Source organism: Ornithorhynchus anatinus, chromosome 8, assembly GCF_004115215.2.
Source record: "Ornithorhynchus anatinus isolate Pmale09 chromosome 8, mOrnAna1.pri.v4, whole genome shotgun sequence".
NCBI lineage: Eukaryota > Metazoa > Chordata > Mammalia > Monotremata > Ornithorhynchidae > Ornithorhynchus > Ornithorhynchus anatinus.
In genome coordinates, this window is record NC_041735.1 from 29,861,596 (window position 1) to 29,884,852 (window position 23,257).

The window sequence follows — 23,257 nt, forward strand, 5'->3', positions numbered from 1 at the left end:
TTAGATGCCCACGGTCAGAAATGTGGATAACAATAATAATAATAATTATGGTATTTGTTAAGCGCTTACTATGTGCAGAGCACTGTTCTAAGCGCTGGGATAGATACAACGTAATCAGATTGTCCCATGTGGGGCTCACTTTTTTTTAATCCCCATTTTTCCAGATGAGGTAACTGAGGCACAGAGAAGTTAAGTGATTTGCCCAAGGTCACACAGCAGACAAGTGGCGGAGCCGGGATTAGAACCCACAACCTCTGACTCCCAAGCCCGGGCTCTTTCCACTAAGCCACACTGCTTCTCTTAAGAAGGGGTGCCTGTGATAAGCAGTGGTTCTGGGGCCACAAACAGATCCCGGTTTTTCTATATCCATTCCCTGCTGCTGACACTTGCTTAGTACACAGCTCAGCATTTAGTGTGGTGCTTGGCACAGAGCAAACATTTAACCAATATTATTATTAGTATCATTATTATTATTACTATTAAAGAACCACGAGGTCTTCAGTCAGCCATCAGGAGAGCAATTTGGCTCCCTTGCATCTAGGTTCCAGGAGAACCAGATCTTGGGCAGAGAAGGAGAGTAGCCGTGAAGTTTTCCTTCAGGAATCCCGATGAGTATGGGGCACAAGATGTCGTAATGGAGCACCTACTCAAAGGAATTGCTTCTGCTGATAGTGGGCATTATCATATCATATCATGTGCTCTGCACATAGTAAGCGCTCAAAAAATACTATTGAATAAGGGAGGGTCAGATATTGTCGGGGAGGGGGAGAGCCACAGAAATGGGCCAAATCATTCCCCTCCTCGAGTCGCCTTGTAGTATGGGCCGTCATAATAATAATGATGATGGTATTTGTTAAGCGCTTACTATGTGCCAAGCACTGCTCTAAGCACCGACTGCCAGCAGGAGGGGAAAACTGATTTCGACAGCATGGGCTGGGCTGGGGGCCAGGCCAGACACCCCAAGGGTGAGGTAGCCAACTGGGTCACAGCAGGGGGCCTGCTGCAGTGGTGGGGCCTTCAGCCTCTCTGGCACTCTCACCCCACTCCCTAAGCGTCTCCACCAGCTGGGCCTCTGCCGGGACTCAGGAGCCCGGTTGCTGAGAGTGGTGACCACCACAGGCCAGCTGGTTGGAGAAGAGGGCCAGACCCTCTTTAATGATCATGTGCCCCTTGCCGGGATGCCAATTCCTATTGGCAGGTGGAGAGAAACGCCTGAGCCTCCTCGCTGGAACGAGCCCGAACACCATTAGCCACAGAAAATTAGATGGCAGCAGCTGACGGCAGGAGGGGTCAGGTCACGGCCTCTGACTGGCCCTTCTGTCGGGGGCTGGCAGGAGAGGCGAAGGGAACAATGAGCCGTTGAGGCCAGCCCTGCAGAGCTGCTCCTTGGCCTGTTTCAGTGGAATTTGCTCCCGCCGTGTTCGGTTTGGGGAGCTTGGCATCAGTGGGGAGGAAGAGGAGACGGAAGGCCAGGGCTGGGTTCGGCGGTTGTGTTGATTATGGCTGATGGGATTAGAAAGGAAGCCTAATATTAAAGGAAATGATCACAGGATACGAAACGCACCCAAGGCTTCTCCTTCCCTCCCACCTTCCATCGGGTTGGGATGGGGAGATCAAGCAGGATTTTGGTTTGATCCAAAGGAGCCGGCCTGAGGGATTACTGGGCAGAGGAGAACCAGAGGTGTGATAGAAATATCCTTCTAGCTTTGATCTGCCCAACTATAGAGACCGGGGTTTAGAGGCTACCCGGGCCAGGTAGACCAGCTGCCGGAGATATGATGGGTTCCGGGCAAGAGAGGAAACCAAGACATTAATAATAATAATAATAATAATAATAATAATATAATGTTGGTATTTGTTAAGTGTTTACTATGTGCAGAGCACTGTTCTAAGCGCTGGGGTAGATACAGGGTAATCAGGTTGTCCCACGTAAGGCTCACAGTCTTAATCCCCATTTTCCTGATGAGGTAACTGAGGCCCAGAGAAGTGAAGTGACTTGCTCACAGTCACCCAGCTGCCAAGTGGCAGAGCAGGAATTCGAACCCATGACCTCTGACTCCCAAGCCCGGGCTCTTTCAACTGAGCCAAGGCATTCTGTTGGGGGGTGCCCCATATATGCTGGGAAGCAGTGCCTAACCAACCGCAGTGAGGCCAGTGGAAAGAGCAAGGGAGTTCGGAGACCTGGGTTCTAATCCTAGCTCTGTCGTTTGGCTGTTTTGTGACCTTGGGCAAGTCACTTCAATTCTCCGTGTCCCAGTTACCTCCTCTGTAAAATGGGGATGATGCAGAAGAGAGCGGAAGTAGAGGAATTAGGACTTAGTCGTGGAAGGCTTCTTGGAGGAAATGTGATTATAATACAGCTTTGAATGTGGGGAGAGCGATTGTCTGGAGGATACCATGACGGAGGGAGTTCCAGGCAGAGGCCGGATGGGAAAGGGGTCAGCAGTGAGATTGAGGTACAGTGAGTAGGTCATCATCAGAGGAGTGAAGTGAACTTGCTGGGATTTAGTAAGAAATCAGGAAGGAAGGGTAAGGGGAGACAAAGTGACATAACGCTTTCAAGGCTATGGTAAGCAGTTTCTGTTTAAGGTAGAGGTGGATGGGCAACCCCTGGAGGTTCTTGAGGATTGAGGAGCCTGATTGTTATTTCTGAAAATTGATCAGCAGGTTGAAGCTTATTTCTCCTATGTGGAAAAACCCAGATCTGTTGGCGAAGGAAAATGCATCAGTCTCCAAGGTGGCTAGAACATGGACTTAAGGCAGAGCAAATGTGAGAAGAAATAAGCACCAGTTGCTCCATGCAGACTTGCAAAGCCAAACAGGTCCAAGCACTTTTCATTTAGGACTAGGGTAGGATCTGGGTAAGGGAAAATCAATGGGTGAGGGGAAGAGGCATTTTCCATCCCATTTCCAAGAACAGCAGAGCAGACGGTTAGAGCCCACTGTTAAACCCAGTTTTGTGGTGGGAATAAACTGGAAATTTTTGTTGGGTAGAGTTTTGGATTACTTGGTCTTTCACTTGGGATATTAGCATTGAATTATTTTCAAAGGATAAAACCACAGCAATGACATCCTTCATGCTGAAAATTAATGAAACAATATTCCAAATCCATAACTGTTTTCCTGGCACTTATTAAGCACAAAGAATTCATTCATTCAATCGTATTTATTGAGTGCTTACTTTGTGCAGAGCACTGTACTAAGCACTTGGAATGTAAATACATACTAAAGGTCAGGGGAGACACGGTCCTTAACCCACATGGTGCTGACCATCTTCTCACATTTTACAAATGGGGAAACTGAGGCTCAGAGAGGTTAAGACACTTGCCCAAAGTCACACAGCAGGTCAGAGGCAGAGCTGGGGCCTCAAACGTAGGTTTTCCGACTTCTATCCCTGGGCTCTTCTCAACCAGGTCACGCTGCTTTAATACACATACACAAACTTTCTTATCGGAGATGCATTTCTTGATTGTCCTATGAGTGTGTTAATCACTTAAGACCAGTTCCAATATAACTTATTGACAGTGAACTGGTCCTCTTCAAATGAGTCCTGCTGTGACAGTCAGTAGGCAATATTACCAGCTTTCAAGAAAAAGATTTTATTTTCCTATTTTTCTCTCCTCCTACTACCATACAGCAACTTGATAATCTGCGAAGTTCTAGAAACCTCTCCTCCTAGAACTCTGAATAGCGTTGTTTGTATCACAAAGCCTGGGAAATCACAGGAAATTCCCTATTTGGGATAACGTCTCTGCTACTGCTAAGGCAATTCTGAGCAGCAGCAAGTCTTATTCAACACCCTAGCCACTGGGGTCATGGCATCCAAAAGCCAAACCATCTGGCTTAGTACAGTGCTCTGCACATAGTAAGTGCTCAATAAATACGGCTGAATGAATGAATGAGGCCAGTTGGTGTTTCAAAAGGATTCGTGCCAGATTCAATACTTTCAAAAATTCAGATTACAATAATGAAGATGGTATTTATTAAGCACTGTGCTGGAAGAGAGAATCACATAGGATACCCAGGGCTCTAAGAGGAAGAGCAGATATTTATTTTATCACCATTTTATAGATGAGGCCTAGAGAAGTTAAGTGATTTATTTGCCCAAGGTTACCTATCGGGTGAATGGAAGCACTGGAAATAGAATCTGGGTCTCCTGACTACAGTCCTGTGCCCTTTCCACTAATAGAGAGTGAAAAGATTGGATTAGGTTAAATAATAAATAAATAAATCGTTGTCTTTGTTGAGGGCTTACTATGTGCCAGGCGCTGTAGAAGGAACAAGAAAATCAGGCTAAGCACAGTTCCTGACCCTCGTCAGACTCATAGTCTAAATACGACGGTGAATGGGAATTGAACCCTGATTTTTCAGATGAGGAAACTGAGGCACAGAGAGGTTCAGTGACTTGCCCAAGATCACCCGACAAGCAAGCAGAAGAGGTAGGACTAGAATCCAGGTCTCCTGACTCCCAGACTGGCTCTCTTTCCATTAGGCCACCAATCTGGGTGTCCTTCAAACCAATTACAGATGGGAAGCACAGGGGTCTAGTGGCAGAGCATAGGACCAGGAGTAAGGAAACATCATTTCAAGTCCAGGCTTTGCCACCAGTCTCCTGTGTGGTCCTGGACAAGTCACTTAACCTCTCTAGGCATCAGATTCCTCCGTCTACAAAATAGGGATAAGAAAGACTGTGAACCCTGTTTAGGCAAGGATCGTCCAGGTGATCGTTTAGTCCCTACCTCAGAGTTTAGCATGTAAGTGTTTAATAAATATTGTGATTATTATTATTATGACAGATCCCCTTGAAGCTCCTGATTCATGTTTTCACCAGGCGGTGGGGTGGGGGGGAGTGGGGAGAGCGGGGTGGTGGTTACCCAGCTGTTATCCAGATGGGTCTTGGGGTTGTGACCAAGATATCTGTTAGTGCTGCTGGTCTCTACACTGGTAAATACTTTAGATTTTTGAACCAAACCTATCAGATTCTAAAGAAAAATCACCAATGCTACTGAGCATTTTTTTTTTCCATTCTTATTTTCTTTGCAGTCCCAGCCTCACTGTGGAGAAATTTGGTGCTTCGATGGATATTTTGCACAACATCCACTAGGCACATTATATTCCCCTTCCTTTTCTGTTTGCACAAGATGTCAAAAAGCAAACTTTAGTTCCCCTTGTGGAATCCTAGCCCTTTGCAGGCCTTTTCTCTCTCGGCCAAACCAAGGACTGTGCCCGCAGTGGGGTAGCGAATGACTGCACTTGGGTAACCGAAGAAACTCCCTCCTCATACAGTCAGGAATATTCCCTGAGGTATCTGAAAACCAGTAAAGAACTCTCCTCCGCTAGACACCAAGTGTGATGGGGGTTATAAAAAGAATACCACAGACCTTCAGTGAACCTCAAAGGTCACCAAGTAAAACAGTGCTAGGAAAGTAGCAATACATATTTTTGTTTCGCTTTCTCTCTCTTCAGTGTAAACCAGTAATGGAGAAGGTCATTATTTCAACTCCTTTCACCCTAGGAGGGAATAAAGGAATGTAAGCATGCCTTGCTGAGATCTTCATATTTTTCAGTGGCTCGCCACTAACCAGGGTGGTCAGTCATTCAGGTGCAGACCAGATAGCCTGGCTTCCAACTGGTCAGTTCTCTGTCCGGGATTGCCTGGCACCAGAAACCTTAATGTCCTCCGGGGTTTTTATCTTAAAAGCCCAGCTTTCCTCCACCACATCTCCTACAGCCAAGTTCCACAGCTCAGGCATGGGAGCCAGAGTCCATAGACTGGCCCTAGAGCATGGTGGGGTTGGGGGGAACGCCAGGGGTTCCCCTCCACCAAATGGGTCCAAATTCAGCCTTCCGCTAAGTAGCGTGCCCGGCTATAACACACTTGATGTCCTACATTTCTCAATGTCCACACTTCCAGGGTGCTCTGAGTGACTATCTTACTCCTAACAACTATAGCACCATCAACGACAGCATGAACTGAACGCCTCCTGGGCTCAGAGCAGATGTTCAGAGCAAAAGACACAGCCCACATCCTCAAAGATGTTAGGTTTTGACTCAGACAACCCGTATCCTCAAAGACATAAGGTTTTCATTTAGACGATCCAAATTCAAACCTGCTAGCACGATACAATAGGAGTTCACCAATGCAAAATTAAATTAAATATCAGAATTCAGTTGGGGATTTCAATAATGACTTCTAGAATAGAGAAAGAAAGAAAGAGAAGAAGGAGAGAAAGAGAGAAGGAATATCTCAGACCCTGCAAAACTTTTAAGAGGAAATATCTGATTTTTGAGCATTTATCTGCCATTTCCCATTTTGCAGACAATTGCCCATTTCCTGAGAGAAAAATCACACCCAAAGCCACTCCCGAAACCCAATAAACTGAGAGCTCTTCTGAGCAGTCTATTGTAATTAAGAGGAGTGAGCCAATACCGATTGCCACCAGTCAGGTATCATAGCAACCTCGCATCCCCGAGTACTGCTCAGAAAAACTCTTCAAAAACCTGCAAGACCCTGCTTGAGGAAGATCTGCAGTGATTTTAGCACCTGCCCGCTTCTGTAGAGCTTTCTCTGAACACCACCACAAAGAAATTTACCATGTTTAAAAATGAATGCCCGTAGAATGGATGGGAGGGAGACACAAAAGAGAAAATGATTCCCCCCCCAAAAAAATCCACCCAGAAAAAGACACTCATTGTGTTGGACACAGAGCATAGTCCCACGATACCTGGGCTCATATTTTATCGTAATTCCAGCCGTACAAACTGGTGGACCCAAATAATCCTGTAATTGGGCATCAATGTGGAGGGGATGGGGAATTACGACCGACGGGTCCGCAGACTCTGTCTGTGGGCCATCTATCAGCGATTTTAATTTGAAACTAAAAGTGAGCCACTTTGAAAATAATATTTAAACTTCCACCTCTAAACTCAAGATAGTCTTGTATAAATCTGCGCGAGAGAAAAGAACAGGTTACCCTGGACAAGCACCCACAATTGATTTTTCTGCGGAGCAGTAAAGCATCTCCATTCTATTTGGCTGCTGTCAAATCCACTCTTTAACAGCTGGAGTCAAATTGCACTATTTACGGCAAGAGCCCTTGTCAAGTGGACCATAAGTATTCGAACAATACACTATTCAAATGGCACTTTGCCACACAAATTGCTGACTTGATGAATAACCTATGTCAATGACTAAGGCCGATATAAAAGTTTCATTTTTATGAGAGGTTTTACATTCGCACATTAAGTAAGCTTTCTTTGAAGGACTATTAAGGTCTATATTTCAGGCCTTTGGACGCTGAAAATAATTAAAATCTGTTTAAATACATCAAGGGAGCCTGACAACATTAATATGGATCTGGTGTTAACCACGTTTGTCATGCGCGGCGGGATGATGCCCTTCCGTTGTGGGTGCTCCTCGCTTGGCACGTGCGGGCCAGGGGGAGGAGGGAAGCAACCGGGCTCCATGAGGTTGGAGCCTTCTCCTCCGCTGCCCCTGACAGAACAGGTTACCACCCATTTGGATACACGGCGACCTCTGATGTGCTGAGGGGCAGTTTGGGCCTGGCTGAGTGGCCTCTGAATAACTGACTTTGGACACGGTCTCTGAACACAGTCGGGGATGCCTCTGAAATGTTAAGGGACACTGTGCTCCTCGACCTCTTGGCGGGGTGACCCGACGAGAGCGCGCTTCTCAGGGGCTGCAAATTGGGTCTTCAGTTTGTCACCGAAAGAAAATGTAGGCAGCGCTCCGGGAGGCCTCGGCCTTCATAGCGATATCACGTGCTTGTCTGACACCCTCCCGAAGGCACTATGTACCTCATCGGCCGGGTGGATATAAAATGCAAATGAGGCACTACCCCTGATGGAGTAAGGTTCTTTTCCCACCCTTTCGAAAGGCGATTTAGTGTGAATTCCAACTCCGTTTGGCACCCAGAGCGGAGGTTGTTCATCAGAGACTGGAGGACAGCACATTAGTTTTAAAATGCGGGACCAGCAGATGCAAATATAAATATCACATTAGCCAGCCATTACTATCCGCAGCTGAATCAAACCCCACAGTCTGTGCTTTTTAAAGAACGGGTTATTTCCAGCGCAATAGTCTATCATTTGAGGAAAACGTATTTATAACAGAGTAAACCTGTCTGGGAAACATGGGTACAAATCACACTTAGCCACTTCCGAGAAGGAAAATTACAAAATCATTTCTTTTTAAATCACATTATTGAAAGGCAAAGTGTGAGAACCGAGATGTTACATGAAGAATTAAACATGACATCATCGTGAATTTTGACAAAACAACTTGCTGCTCTCTTCCGGAACGTGCCAACTCCATTAATTGGAAAGCTAACATTCCAGTGTAATGATCTCAAAAACCTGTCTCTACTCTGCTATGTATCTGTTGCTTTAGAGCAATAAATACTCAGAGAGAATGTGTTCTTTTATCTGATCGTCTCATATCTCCAGCCCCTGGCAAGGGTCTCCTTGCTCTCGGTTTTTTTCTGTCTGAAAAATAAGGGCACGTGGAAGTCCAGATGCATATATTCTGTGTATCTACTTACATGAATATGGACATATCTTCCTGTTGATAAGGTAAGAGTGGACCAGATTTTGTGTCAGTAGGCTGCCAGTACACCATCTGCTTTGCAAGATGCTTAGCCGGATAATGGGCTAATAAGACTTTTCAGCAAATGGCACCAGAAGCAACTTTAGTCATCACCCTGAGGTCAAGGAAAGGTCAGAAATAAGTACCACATTGTCTTCGGTAAACTACGTCTCAATTTAAATGCATCTTGAATATGTACATCGCACAGGTACACATCTGGATTCTCGTAAACACGCAGAGGGGCAGGGATGAGCTCAAGTGTATATTTTTTCAAATCCAGTAAAATGAATACAAGCAGAGAGCTTTTCTGAATGAATGACCAGAATCAGAGGCACTGCCTCATCCTAGAGGCAGGCAGGCCACCACAGAGGATGAGTGTGTTAGTGGGTACCCCAAAATCCGAGGCCTTGGGATGAAGCTCGGTCACCTAAATGGGTTTGTAGCAACCCTGAATCATCTAGTCCACCCCCCTCTGAAACTATTCAGAGAGTTAATTCTCTACCCTGTGACCTTAAAATCTTCAGGGAGGGCTTTCTCTCTTGGGAAAGGATTCCAGAGGCTCACAAACCAGGAGTAAGCCCTTGCTCAGGTCTTACTGAAATTCCTCCTCCTTTCGTTTTGGCTTGGTTCCCTCTTGTCCTACCCAGTGGAAAGTGGAAACCTCAATGGAAAGACCGAAAAACCCTGTCACTCTGACTTTGTCCCTTCAGGAATCTGAAAATGATTAATGTCCTTAAGGCCTTCGCTCCTCTGTGCTGGGCATGGAGGTGGTTTAGGGGACACTGAGAGCTGGCCAGGCTCCAGGGGACCCATACCTAGCACCAGCAGCAGAGAGAGGACCACGTGACTGGGTAGGACGCCCAGAGGTGATGGCGCCATAGGAAACGGGAGGCACAGAATTACAAATTCCACAAGCAGTTCCGTTCCTTGGTTCCTCCTTCCTTCCAACCCCATCCCCCACCCCAGAATTAAGGTGAGAACAGTACCAGACCCCCAGATATCTAGAACCGGAGCTGGTGTCAGAAATTCAAGATCTTCCCTTGCTGGCATCCCAGAGGGGCATCTAGGTTCTAATAAATATCCCCCGGCTTTATGTGCATTTGCATACCGAATCATTTATTCGGCTATTCTACCCTGATGCGCCCAAGATTATTACCTGTTATACCTTCCTTCTTCCTCCTGCTGAGCTCAGTAGATGTACAGCAAATGCCTCTGAGAGGCAGTTGGATCTAGTGAAAAGAGCTTGGGCCTAGGAGTCAGGGGCCCGAGTTCTACTCCTGCTCCTGCCATCCACTTGCTGCGTGGCCTTGGGTAAGTCACTCTCAAGACAGTTGAGTCTCAGTCTGTGCTTTCAACTCAGTGTGGCTTGGTGAAAAGAGCCCGGGCTTGGGAGTCAGAGGTTGTGGGTTCTAATCCCGGCTCCGTTACTTGTCAGCTGTGTGACCTTGGGCAAGTCACTTAACTTCTCTGTGCCTCAGTTACCTCATCTGTAAAATGGGGGCGAAGACCGGGAGCCCCACTGGGGACAACCTGATTACCCCAGTGCTTAGAACAGTGCTTGACACATAGTAAGCACTTAACCAATACCAACATTATTATTATTAGCATTAACTCCAGCAACACACTGCCAACACACTGAGCTCAGAGCCCATCATTATTAACCCGGGATCTTCCTCCTCTCTACTCACATGGCCAGAGTCAGCCCCAACCCACTTCCTACCTCCCACCGTATGGTTGGTTGGGCTTCGGTTCCCCACCTGCAAAATGGGGAGAATACCAACTCATCTTCCTTTGGGGATTAATGGGATTACATCTATAATTCAGTTGATTGAGTCATTTCTGTTTGAAAACTGAGCCATTAGGATACCAGCCCAAGTTAATACCTTCCCCATCCTCTATACAACTGGGAGAGTGAGCCAGGGTGAAGGAATAATTAAACCCTCCCCAGCCTTGTGCATCCTCAAGACTACAAATACCAGAAGCCTCTGGGATCTAGAATACCCTGGGGGCAGGGCCAGAGCAGGCTTCCTCTGGCAATGTAATTTTCTGAGCATTTAAAGGTAGACACGTTCCTTGCCTACAAGGAGCTTACAGTTTAGAGTGGAGACAGACAGTAAAATAAATCAGATACGTAGATAAGTGCTGTGGGCCTGAGTGTGGGAAGAATATCAATTGCTTAAAAGATATTCATTCATTCAATCAATCAGATTTATTGAGTGCTTACTCTGTGCAGAGCACTCTACTAAATGCTTGGAAGAGTACAATACAATAAACAGATACATTCCCTGCCTACGGTGAGTTTACAGCCTAGCGGGGAAGGCAGTCGTTAATATAAATAAATAAATTATAGCTATGTACATAAGTGCTGTAGGCCTGGGAAGGGGATGAATAAAGGGAGCAAGTTAGGATGATGCAGAAGGGAGTGGGAGAAAAGGAAAGGGGGCTTTAGTCAGGAAGGCCTCTTGTAGGAGATGTGCCTTCAGTAAGGGTTTGAAGCCGGGGGAGAGTAATTGCCTGTCGGATTTGAGGAGGGAAGGCATTCCAGGCCAGGGGCAGGATGTGGGCAATGCTTAGGCAACACAGATGGGAGAGGGAATAAGGGAAAAGATGGTTTAATTGGGTTAGTCCTCATGGAGGGAAGGTGATTTTAATAAGGCTACGAAGGTGGAGAGACTGGTGGTCAGTCATATATGTCCTGAAGGCAGGAGGAAATATGAGACTTCAGAGAAGAGAGGTCAGGGCTGGAGAGGTAGATTTGGGAATCATCAGCAAAGAGACAGTATTTGAAGCTGTGCGAGTGAATGAGTTCTCCAAGGGGGTGGGTGGAGATGGAGAATCGAAGGGAACCCAGAACTGGGCCTATTTTTTCATGTATGTTAAGCACTTACTATGTGCCAGGCACTGTAGTTAGCTCTGGGGTCGATACAAGCTAATCAGGTTGGACACAGTCTATATTTCACATGCGGCTCAGTCTCAATCCCCATTTTACAGATGAGGTAACTGAGGTACAGAGAAGTTAAGTGACTTACTCAAAGTCACACAGCGGACAAGTGACAGAGCCGGGACTAGAGCCCAGGTCCTCTGACTCCAAAGCCCATGCTCTTAAGGGATCTCCATGGTTAGAGGGTGGGAGGCAGAGGAGGAGACTGTAAAAGGGACTGAGCAGGAGCAGCCAGAGAGCTTGAACTGTGAAGGCAGAGAAACCAAGGTGAGAGAACGTTTCCAGAAAGGGGTGGTCCACAGTGAAAGAGCAACTGAGAGGTCAGGGAGGATTAGGATGGAGTTGAGGCCATCATCCCCTCTCAGGGTCCCACCTGGAGAGTTCCCAGTACTCTACCAGACTCGACTACAGGAGGGAAAGTCAGGCATAGGCCTATCCATTCCATCCCTAGCTTGAGCAGTGGCTAGCGAGTGGAAGGCCATCTGCTACAAGTCAAAACTTACCTGTGCTGGGCAGCACTGGCATGGGAGAAGACTCAAATTTACCACGCAGAAGGAGACAATGGTAAGCCACTTCAGTGATTTTAGCAAGACAACTTTACCGATACGCTACCAGAACCAACACAGATGGAAGTGGGGGTACTGGGAGAGTTGCGTCTGTGGCGTCGCTATGGGTCGAAGACGACTCGACGGCATAAGCAAAGGGCCATTGTATTCAGGTTTGAAAAGTTCTCAAAAATCCCACATGGCAGTCTGAAGAGCTCAAGGACTGTCCCAACCAATGATGATGGATTCTCCCATCAAAGACGATGGACAAACCTCGGTCCTGAGACTTCAGGTCCAGAACCCGCCCAGAGAAACTCATTATCAGTCGTGTTTTTCTCAGGGTGCAGAGTGCAAAGAATGACTGGGTGGGCAGGGGTAAATCACACTGTGATGTGCACATGAAGGTCCCTTTCGAGCAGAGTCATTTATGGCTCAAGCAATCGCACCATAATGTCAATGCTCGGCTGCATAGCCTCAGCCTGGCAGGCCGTTACCCGTAGACTTTTCTCCCTGAAGATTGTAAGCTCCTCATGGGCAGAGATTGTGTCTACCAACTCAACTGTATTGTACTTCCCCAAGTGCTTAGTACAGTGCACTAAACTAATAATAACAGTAATAATTATTGTGTTATTTCTTAAGCCTGGCAGGCCGTTGCCCGTAGACTTTTCCCCCTGAAGATTGTAAGCTCCTCGTGGGCAGAGATTGTGCCTACCAACTCAACAGTATGGTACTTCCCCAAGTGCTTAGTACAGTGCTCTATACCAATGATAACAGCAATAATAATTGTGTAATTTCTTAAGCATTTACTCTGTGCCAGGCACTGTTCTAAGCACTGATATAAGATAATTGGGTTGGACATGGTCCCTGTCCCACACAGGGCTAACAGTCTTAATCCCACTCTTACAGATGAGGGAACTGAAGCACAGAGAAGTGAAGCGGCTTGCCCAGAGTCACACAGCAGACAAGTGGCGGAGCTGGGATTTGAACCCAGTTCCTTCCCACTAGGCCCCGCTGCTCCCATACACAGTGAGTGCTCAATAGGTATTACTGATTGACTGACTGGTAAGTGGATGCTCCCATTAGCCACCTATTATCAGGATTCCTGTTGTGTCTGTCCACCACACAGAGAGCTTGAGGTAGTCCTTTGGTCAGAAACTTTCAAGGCTGATGGCATAGCTTCAGCGGGCATTTCCCTAATGGCTCAGCCAGCTTTAGATTCGGATTCCCAGAGCCATGCTCTTTCCAATGAACCAGCCACAGGGCTCAGGATACCACGAAGGAGGAAAACAACAGAATCCCCCAGATAGAATAGTAGTGGTGAGGTCAATGAGGCGATGCCCATTTTTTAAAATGGCCGAGGGGACCACTCTTTGGAAAGAAACATGACATGGAGAGCGGTATCTGTTACGCACTTACTCTCTGCCAAGAACTGTAATAAGGGCAGGGGTAGATTACCAGGTTAGACATCATCCCTGTCCTACATGGAGTTTGAAGATGGCATTTAATTTCCACTTTATGGATGGGGAAACTGAGATTATAATAATGTTGGTATTTGTTAAGCGCTTACTATGTTCAAAGCACTGTTCTAAGCGCTGGGGGAGATACAGGGTCATCAGGTTGTCCCACGTGAGGCTCACAGTTAATCCCCATTTTACAGATGAGGTAACTGAGGCTCAGAGAAGTTAAGTGACTTGCCCACAGTCACACAGCTGACAAGGGGCAGAGCTGGGATTCGAACTCATGACCTCGGACTCCCAAGCCCAGGCTCTTTCCACTAAGCCACGCTGCTTCTCTAAGATGCAGAGTCTTGCCCAAGGTCATACAACAGATAAGGGACAGAGAAGGGATGAAAACCCCGGTGCTCAGGCAGAGGGTAAGACCCGATAAACTGAATGTTGATTCGGAGTGTGGCTCAATTCTGACCATCCCCCGTGCTTGACCTGGGGGGGAAGGATTTGGATCCAGGGTGCTCTGGCCCAGAACTCCCTTGGGGAATCTGTACACCCTCCCCACCATCCTGGGGGATTAGGAGTCAAATTCAGTCTTCTCAATGTCACCCGGTGGGTCAGGGGAACGGGGTACCATGAGAGAGACAAAGGTGTGGGGTTGTTTCGTAGCAATAAAAACACTTGCCTGTGGGCAGAGGCTGTCGGAACTCAGCACAGACTCAGGCTACCAGGTTGCAGAAAGGCCAGCCTGGTGTGGGCTGGAATAATGAGAAGCAGCATGGCTCAGTGGAAAGAGCCCGGGCTTGGGAGTCAGAGATCATGGGTTCGAATCCCAACTCTGTCACTTGTCAGCTGTGTGACTGTGGGCAAGTCACTTAACTTCTCTGTGCCTCAGTTACCTCATCTGTAAAATGAGGATTAACTGTGAGCCTCATGTGGGGCAACCTGATGACCCTGTATCTACCCCAGTGCTTAGAACAGTGCTCTGCACATGGTAAGTGCTTAACAAATACCAACATTATTATTATTATTATTAATCGGAGGTCATTCTGGAAGTGACACATTGCAGCTGCAAACCCATCAGGGTTCATACCCACCTAGAGAGACTCATCACCTGTTGCCTGTGAAGGATTTAGGGCTAAATAAAAAATTTCCCAACCTGTTGAGAGCCTGGTTCTCCCTCGATCTCTGGTGTTTCAGGCCTAATGATGGTGTTTTGCTCGGCACCCTTGACCGGATCCGATGAAACAGCCCCGGAATGGCGAGCTTCCACTTCAGGGTTACTCAGGCAACTCCCTCATCACCACTGACACACGTGTAGATGTCCTTGTGGGTTACCTGGGACTACACATCCCAGGAGGTCACAGTGCAAAACCCCACACATGTGGGAATGCCCAGGAACAAGCCCGTCCCCCGTGGAAGTGAGGCTCAGCTGAGGTTTCTCTATGGTGGAGCAGCAAGACCCGTGCCTCTCTCCAAACATAACAGTATAAACTCTTATAGTGTTGGGATCCCTTGTTGTCATTCCAAAAAGCTTTCTATATCTAAGAAGATGGTTTCGAGTTTGCAACAATTCTCATTGGAGAGAGTTTTTCCACATGGCCATGTGGTTGGAGAAGCTGAGGGGAGAAGCACAGAGCCCAGAAGGCACCCCGTTTTACCTCTCGGCCTGGGGCCTAGTACAGGGCCAGCGAGTAACAACCTCCCACAGGGGGGCATATGACCATGAGTTGCCCCAGTCTACTCAAGTGATGGACAGGGCAACTCCTCCCATCCAAACAGCGTCACGCTGTCCAAAACTCACTGGACCTAATCTCCCGGAGGCATCCTGCATTCTCTGCCCTAACTCTTTGAGTGGTCTGACAGGATATTAACATGAGCCAATGTGGGCTACCTCTGCTCTTTTCATCACTAGGTAAGTGTCCATTTATGCCAGGATTTGGGATCCTAGGCAAGAGATGGTACCCTACAGTCACAGCAGAGAGCGAAGAATGATAGGCAAACACATATACTCTCCTCTTTTCCCCACTTTTTCCCTGTCTAACCCTTGAAAGCGCATCACTAGACTGTTTAAACTCACTGTGGGCAGGGAACGTATCTGCTTTATTATACTGTACTCTCCCAAGTGCTTAGCACAGTGCTCTGTACATAGTAAATGTTCAAAAACTACCATTGATTGATGGATTGGCTGGGCTTTACTTCTCCATACATAGCTGCCAACTTTTCACTTTGAAGGCGGAGGCCAAAAGAAGAAAGGAATTGGACCAGCCACAAGGAGCCAACAGGCTTTCAAATCACCATCTAAGTCTTTTCAGCCCTGATTGGCAACCATCAGACCTCGGCAGAAGCCTGGGATGGCTGAGAGTCTGGGAGTCGCACTCAACCGGCTGTAGTGGCTGCTGCCTCTTCTCCTCCGACTCTCCCTCCCAACACTTGGAATTGGCATCTAGGGCTAGCTCTAAAGGTTCTCACAATTTCTACCGGGAAAAATGAAAAATTTAGGATTTTTTTCCCTTCCCCAAAGCTGCCATATGACAGCCGCCCAGAATAGAGTCAGCACTAAGTTGAGTCAGTAGCCAAAGTGGAAAAAAAAATGTCATTGAGTAATTGCAACAAATGGCCCATTTAGGCCACAGCCAGTGTATCACCACATCGCTCAGAATCTTCCCCTAATTCATTCTGACCATTTGGTGCGATGCCTGGAATATGTAGCTCTTTGAACTCTCCTGTCTATAGAGCTGCATTTTAAATACAATTTTTATTACCACGTTGTTTCTCCCTAATGTCATCGACTGGCCTAGAGATCCAGCCATCAGCTTTCCACTTACCTTCCGCAAAGCCTTCTCCGCATGAGAAATGGGTGATGAAAGTGAGCCAAGCCTGTGGGAGCTGGGCGACTTGGGCTCTGCATTCTTTGGCCGGTGAGGGTCCATGGCTCCCGGGAAGCCAGATTCGGGCAATACCAGCTCAGCATCCTCACGGGAGTTCAGGATGGCCTTTGCCCCATCGCCCGTTTCATGCCGCTCCAGAGTGCCTAGAGAACACAACCGGAAACAAGCCATATTGCTGTGAATGGAAGGATCGCGGCCCCGGAACTGTGGAGACAGATCCGCGTTGCTAAGGGGAATCTTTTTCCTCTCAGATACAACACCTGGAGCCCCTTCTAGAACTCTGGAAGCACCAGCTTGCCAATCCTCCAACAGAGAGCCAACCTGCTGGCTCGCTCCATGCTTGCTCAGCCTTCTACTTTTGTCCATGCCCACAGACACGCGACCCGTTGAAGGCAGAGTTGGGCTCTTCGGCCATTCAGCCCTAAACGGTGCTGGCATCTAGTGTTTCAAGTCCTCAATTACATGGGGATCAAAAAAACTTCCCTCTTGGCCCTTTCAGCCCTTTCCACGACCTACATTTCATTTACAAGCTCGGAACTTTCCCGGTAGAGATGTATGCAACTTAAATGACTATGTGTAGGTGGCGAAATTATTATTTTCTCTCTCTGTCTACTGCCAGAACAGTGAAGGCTTCTGTGCTATGGAAGGAAGGATTTTTCGTGACTTCTTTTTGGTTTCTGGGAAGGCTGGACAGAATATTTTTTATCCTGCCTTCACCTCTTTGCACATATGGTTATCCTGTGGGGCAGGGACTGCGTTGGGTCTTGGCAGTTAACCCAGTGCTCAGCAAAAAGCAAATCCTCAACATGTACTATTATTACTCTTTCCTCCTTCCTGGGATTTATTATGCTCAATTCATAACTTTACATCCTGCTAATAAATCGGGAGACTCAGTGACCTGATCAAACCTCTAAGGGCCCTCTTAGTGCAACGAATGGAGGTGTGTTTGTGGCATATAACATGTAGGTCCTCTCTCCTGCTCATTCCCTCCCTCTCTCTTCTGTTAAGCCCTTACTATGTGTCAAGCACTGCGCTAAATGCTGGGGTGGATACAGGCATATAGGGTGGGACGCAATCCCTGCCCCACGTGGGGCTCACAGTCTCAATCCCCATTTTACAGATGAGGTGTCTGAAGCACAGAGAAGTAAAGTGACTTGCCCAAGGTCACACAGCAGACGTGTGGCAGAGCCAGGATTAGAACCCATGACCTTTTGAGTCCCAGGGGCATGCTCTACCCGCTACACCAAAAACATCATATATCCACCAACGCCTTCTATAGATTGGTCCTTCATTCTGAAAGATGGCGAGGACCTAGCTACTGCGATGGTGGCTAGAAAAGCGGACACACATCCTCATCGTGGGCATATAAAGCTCTATTAATTAGGTTGCTATTTGGAACGTGTTTGCCATTCACTTTGTCCATAAATAGTTCCTGTGATTAAATAAACTCCAAAAACCTATGTGTGCATTTGTAAATATGCTGGATTCCTGCTCACCTACTGCTTGCCCCAGTGAAAACGTATCTGACAAAGAAAAAGCACAAGAGAGGCTGGGCAAAGCCCAAGCACTCGAAATCAAGTCCCTGATACAGGTTTCTGGTCCCATAGTCTCAGACCTGAGATTCAGCCTTGGTTGCTGATGGGAGAAGCAGCGTGGCTCAGTGGAAAAGAACCTGGGCTTGGGAGTCAGAGGTCATGGGTTCGAAGCCCGGCTCTGCCACTTGTCAGCTGTGTGACTGTGGGCAAGTCACTTCACTTTTCTGGGCCTCAGTTACCTCATCTGGAAAATGGGGATGAAGACTGTGAGCCTCATGTGGGACAACCTGATTACTCTGTATCTCCCTCAGTGCTTAGAATAGTGCTCTGCACATAGTAAGCGCTTAACAAATACCAACATTATTATATATGCTTGAGTTAAGGGAAGCAATGTGGCTTAGTGGCAAGAGCCCGGGCTTGGGAGTCAGAGGTCATGGGTTCGAATCCCAGTTCTGCCACTTGTCAGCTGTGTGACTGTGGGCAAGTCACTTCACTTCTCTGTGCCTCAGTTCCCTCATCTGTAAAATGGGGATGAAGACTGGGATCCTCACGTGAGACAACCTGAATACCGTGTATCTCCCCCAGCGCTTAGAACAGTGCTCGGCACATAGTAAGAGCTTAACAAATACCAAGATTATCACATTATTATTACTAGTGGTGAGGTTTGGGCTGAGCCATCCACAATCTCTCATCTAGCCCCGATTTCATGAGGCAAGCGATGTGAGATGGCTGATTGGGATTACACTGCCGTGCCCGAAGGACAGAATATCGCCACACAGAGTGCAAATAACATTTGGTTCTGCCTCTATTTTTCAGGCCACTGTTAAATGTAAGACTCATGTCATTCATTCATTCAATAGTATTTATTGAGCGCTTACTATGTGCAGAGCACTGTACTAAGCGCTTGGGATGAACAAGTTGGCAACAGATAGAGACAGTCCTTGCCGTTTGACGGGCTTACAGTCTAATCGGGGGAGACGGACAGACAAGAACAATGGCAATAAATAGAGTCAAGGGGAAGAACATCTCGTAAAAACAATGGCAACTAAATAGAATCGAGGCGATGTACAATTCATTAACAAAATAAATAGGGCAATGGAAATATATACAGTTGAGTGGACGAGTACAGTGCTGTGGGGAAGGGAAGGGAGAGGTGGAGGAGCAGAGGGAAAAGGGGAAAAAGACGGTTTAGCTGCAGAGAGGTAAAGCGGGGGTGGCAGAGGGAGTAGAGGGAGAAGAGGAGCTCAGTCTGGGAAGGTCTCTTGGAGGAGGTGAGTTTTAAGTAGGGTTTTGAAGAGGGGAAGAGAATCAGTTTGGCGGAGGTGAGGAGGGAGGGCATTCCAGGACCGCGGGAGGACGTGGCCCAGGGGTCGACGGCGGGATAGGTGAGACTGAGGGACGGTGAGGAGGTGGGCGGCGGAGGAGCGGAGAGTGCGGGGTGGGTGGTAGAAAGAGAGAAGGGAGGAGAGGTAGGAAGGGGCAAGGTGATGTAGAGCCTTGAAGCCTAGAGTGAGGAGTTTTTGTTTGGAGCGGAGGTTGATAGGCAACCACTGGAGTTGTTTAAGAAGGGGAGTGACATGCCCAGATCGTTTCTGCAGGAAGATGAGCCGGGCAGCGGAGTGAAGAATAGACTGGAGCGGGGTGAGAGAGGAGGAAGGGAGGTCAGAGTGACACAGAGTGACACAGGCTGACACAGTAGTCTAGCCGGGATATAACGAGAGCCTGTAGCAGTAAGGTAGCCATTTGGGTGGAGAGGAAAGGGCGGATCTTGGTGATATTGTATAGGTGAAACCGGCAGGTCTTGGTAACGGATAGGATGTGTGGGGTAAACGAGAGAGACAAGTCAAGGATGACACCGAGATTGCGGGCCTGAGAGACGGGAAGGATGGTCGTGCCATTGACGGTGATAGAGAAGTCTGGGAGAGGACCGGGTTTGGGAGGGAAGATGAGGAGCTCAGTCGTGCTCATGTTGAGTTTTAGGTGGCGGGCCGACATCCAGGTGGAGACGTCCCGGAGGCAGGAGGAGATGCGAGCCTGAAGGGAGGGGGAGAGGACAGGGGCGGAGATGTAGATCTGCGTGTCATCTGTGTAGAGATGGTAGTCAAAGCCGTGAGAGCGAATGAGTTCACCGAGGGAGTGAGTGTAAATGGAGAACAGAAGAGGGCCAAGAACTGACCCTTGAGGAACTCCAACAGTTAAAGGATGGGAGGGGGAGGAGGCTCCAGCGAAGGAGACCGAGAATGACCGGCCAGAGAGGTAAGAGGAGACCCAGGAGAGGACAGAGTCCGTGAAGCCAAGGTGAGATAAGGTATGGAGGAGGAGGGGATGGTCGACAGTGTCAAAGGCAGCAGAGAGGTCAAGGAGCATTAGAATGGAGTAGGAGCCATTGGATTTGGCAAGAAGGAGGTCACGGGTGACCTTAGAGAGAGCAGTCTCGGTAGAGTGGAGGGGACGGAAGCCAGATTGGAGGGGGTCTAGGAGAGAATGGGAGTTAAGGAATTCTAAGCATCGATTGTAGACGACTCGTTCTAGGATTTTGGAAAGGAAGGGTAGTAGGGAGATAGGGCGATAACTGGAGGGGGAAGTGGGGTCGAGAGAGGGTTTTTTTAGGATGGGGGAGACGTGGGCATGTTTGAAGGCAGCGGGGAAGGAGCCATTGGAGATTGAGTGGTTAAAAATAGAAGTTAAGGAAGGTAGGAGGGCAGGGGCGACGGTTTTAAGAAGGTGAGAGGGAATGGGGTCCGAGGCGCAGGTGGAGGGGGTGGCACTTGCGAGGAGGGAGGAGATCTCCTCTGAGGATACTGCAGGGAAGGATGGGAAAGTAGGGGAGAGGGTTGTGGGGGGGAGGGGAGAGGCGGAGGGGTGACTTTGGGGAGCTCAGATCTGATTGTGTTGATTTTCGTGAGGAAATAGGTGGCCAGATCATTGGGGGTGAGAGATGGGGGAGGGGGAGGAACAGGGGGCCTAAGGAGAGAGTTAAAGGTCCGGAACAATCGGCGGGGGTGACGGGCATGGGTGTCGATGAGGGAGGAGAAGTTTTGCCTGGCAGAGGAGAGGGCAGAGTTAAGGCAGGAAAGGATAAATTTGAAGTGTGTGAGGTCGGCTTGGTGCTTGGACTTTCGCCAGCAGCGCTCAGCAGCTCGAGCATAGGAGCATAGGAGGCGGACAGAGGAGGTGATCCAGGGCTGTGGGTTAGTGGAGCGAGAGCGGCGGAGGGAAAGGGGGGAGAGAGAGTCGAGATGAGTAGAGAGGGTGGAGTTGAGAGCGGAGACCTGATCATCGAGAGTGGGAAGAGAGGACAGGGCGGCAAGGTGAGGAGAGATGCTATTGGAAAGACGGAAGGGATCGAGAGAGCGGAGGTCTCTGTGGGGCAGTAGCGAAGATTTGCAGGGGGAGGGAGTGTGAGAGATGAGGCAGGTGAGAAGGTTATGGTCAGAGAGAGGGATTTCAGAGTTGGTGAGGGAGGAGATAGTGCAGCGGTAGGAGATGACGAGATCGAGGGTCCCTACCTTGGAACTCCCTCCCCAATCAAATCCGACAGTCGACTACTCTTCCCATCTTCAAAACCCTCCTAAAATCACATCTCCTCCAAGAGAGATAGTCGAAGGGAATGTAAGTATCTTTAAACTTACACTCTATTAACCCATCTGAAGTCTATTTTAACACCTGCTTCTCCTGTAGACTATAAGCTCCGGTGGACAGGGATTGAATCCAATCCAATATTGTACTTTCCCCAGAACGTAGTACAAAACTGCACATAGTAAACACTCAAGCACTGATTGCTTAATTATTTTCTTGTTGACAAAAGAAAAATCTAGTGGAACTCTTTCCTACGAAGGAAACCAGAAAATTTTCCTGAGTGAATGACAAATGTCCAATAAAGGAGCTGAAGATATATGAGATATTCAGACATTAAACAGTACCTGAGGATTTGATGGACACTGCATCTATTTTGGCCTGCAAATAGAATTTTTTTTTTTTTGCCAAAAGACGTAAGCGCATCACATGGATTACTTTCCAGGAACCATGATTAGAATTGGTGATGGTCCCACACCGGCCCCAGTTTGCTCACCTCAAGTTGGGGCGGGGGGGGGCGTTCACTGGTCAAGTAGCTCAGTAGCTGAACCCTTCTCATTCCACTTTGGGGCCCCAGGCCAGGCCTGTCCCCCAAACCTTTCATTCCAATTTGGGCCCCCATGCCTTTGCCTTGCTGTCCTGGCCCCCTACTTTTTTCATTCCCGCCCTGTCCCTGAACCCTTTTTGTTGCAGTTTGGGCCCATCTGTCTTTGTCTTGCAGGTCTGGTTCTGAACACTTCTCGTTCCAGTTTGGGCCCTTGGCATAGCAGGCCTGGTCCTCAACCCTTCTCGTTCCAGTTTGGGCAGCCCCTTCTTTGCCTTCCAGACCTGGCCTTGAACTCTTCTTCTAGTTTGGTGCCCTCCACCTTTGCCTTCCAGACCTGACCCCGAACTCTTATTGTTCCAGTTTGATCCCCCGCATTTGCCTTCCAGACCTGGCCCCGTACCCTTCTCTTTCCAGTTTTGCCCCCACTTCCTCCCCCACACCCGGCCTTTGCCTTCCAGGTCTGGCCATGAACTTTTCGCATTCCAGTTTGGGCCCCCGGACTTTGGCTTGCAGGCCTGGCCCCGAAACGTTCTCTTTCCAGACTTTGCCTTGCAGGCCTGCCCCCTAACCTCTCTTGTTCCAGGCCTGGCCCCAAACCCTTCTCCTTCCAGTTTGGGCTCCCCGACTCTGTTTTCCAGATCTGACCTAGAACACCTCTCGTTCCATTTGCATCGCCCCCTGCCTTTGCCTTCCAGACCTGGCCCCAAACACTTCTCGTTCCAGTGTGAGTTCTCCAACCTTTGCCTCATAGGCCTGGCCCCCAATCCTTTCTCGCTCCAGGCCTGGCCCCAAACCTTTCTCATTCTAGTTTGGGCCCACCCTTCTTTTGCCTTTCAGACCTGGCCAAGAAACCTTCTCTTTCCAGATGGGGTTCCCCCGCTTTTGCCTTGCAGGTCTGGACTCCAACCTTTCTCATTCCAGACCTGACTCCGAATGCTTCTCATTCCAGTTAGGGCCCCACCACCTTTGCCTTCCAGGCGTAGCCCAGAACCCCTTGCGTTCCAATTTTGGCTGTCCTTCCTTTGCCTTCCAGGCCTGGCCACCCACCTATCTCGTTCCAGTTTGGGTTCCCCCGCCTTTGCCTGGCAGACCTGGTCCCGAATATTTTCATTCCAGTTAGTGCCCCGCTGCATCTGCCTTGCAGGCTTGACCCCCAACACTTCTTTTTC

General features: G+C 48.4%; 1 protein-coding gene and 1 non-coding gene across 2 annotated transcripts in view; one reads left to right on the forward strand and one right to left on the reverse strand.

Moving 5' to 3' along the window:
- Nucleotides 1-23,257, reverse strand: part of WDR72 (WD repeat domain 72) — a 192,077-nt gene that overhangs the window by 116,115 nt on the left and 52,705 nt on the right. The window contains exon 11 of the mRNA XM_029070137.2: nt 16,368-16,573. Coding sequence (XP_028925970.2) covers nt 16,368-16,573 — 206 coding nt within the window. The remainder of the gene's footprint in view (nt 1-16,367; nt 16,574-23,257) is intronic.
- On the forward strand, nt 11,902-12,039 carry LOC114814001. The gene has a single exon (XR_003761744.1). It is a non-coding gene; the product is annotated as a small nucleolar RNA SNORA7 (small nucleolar RNA).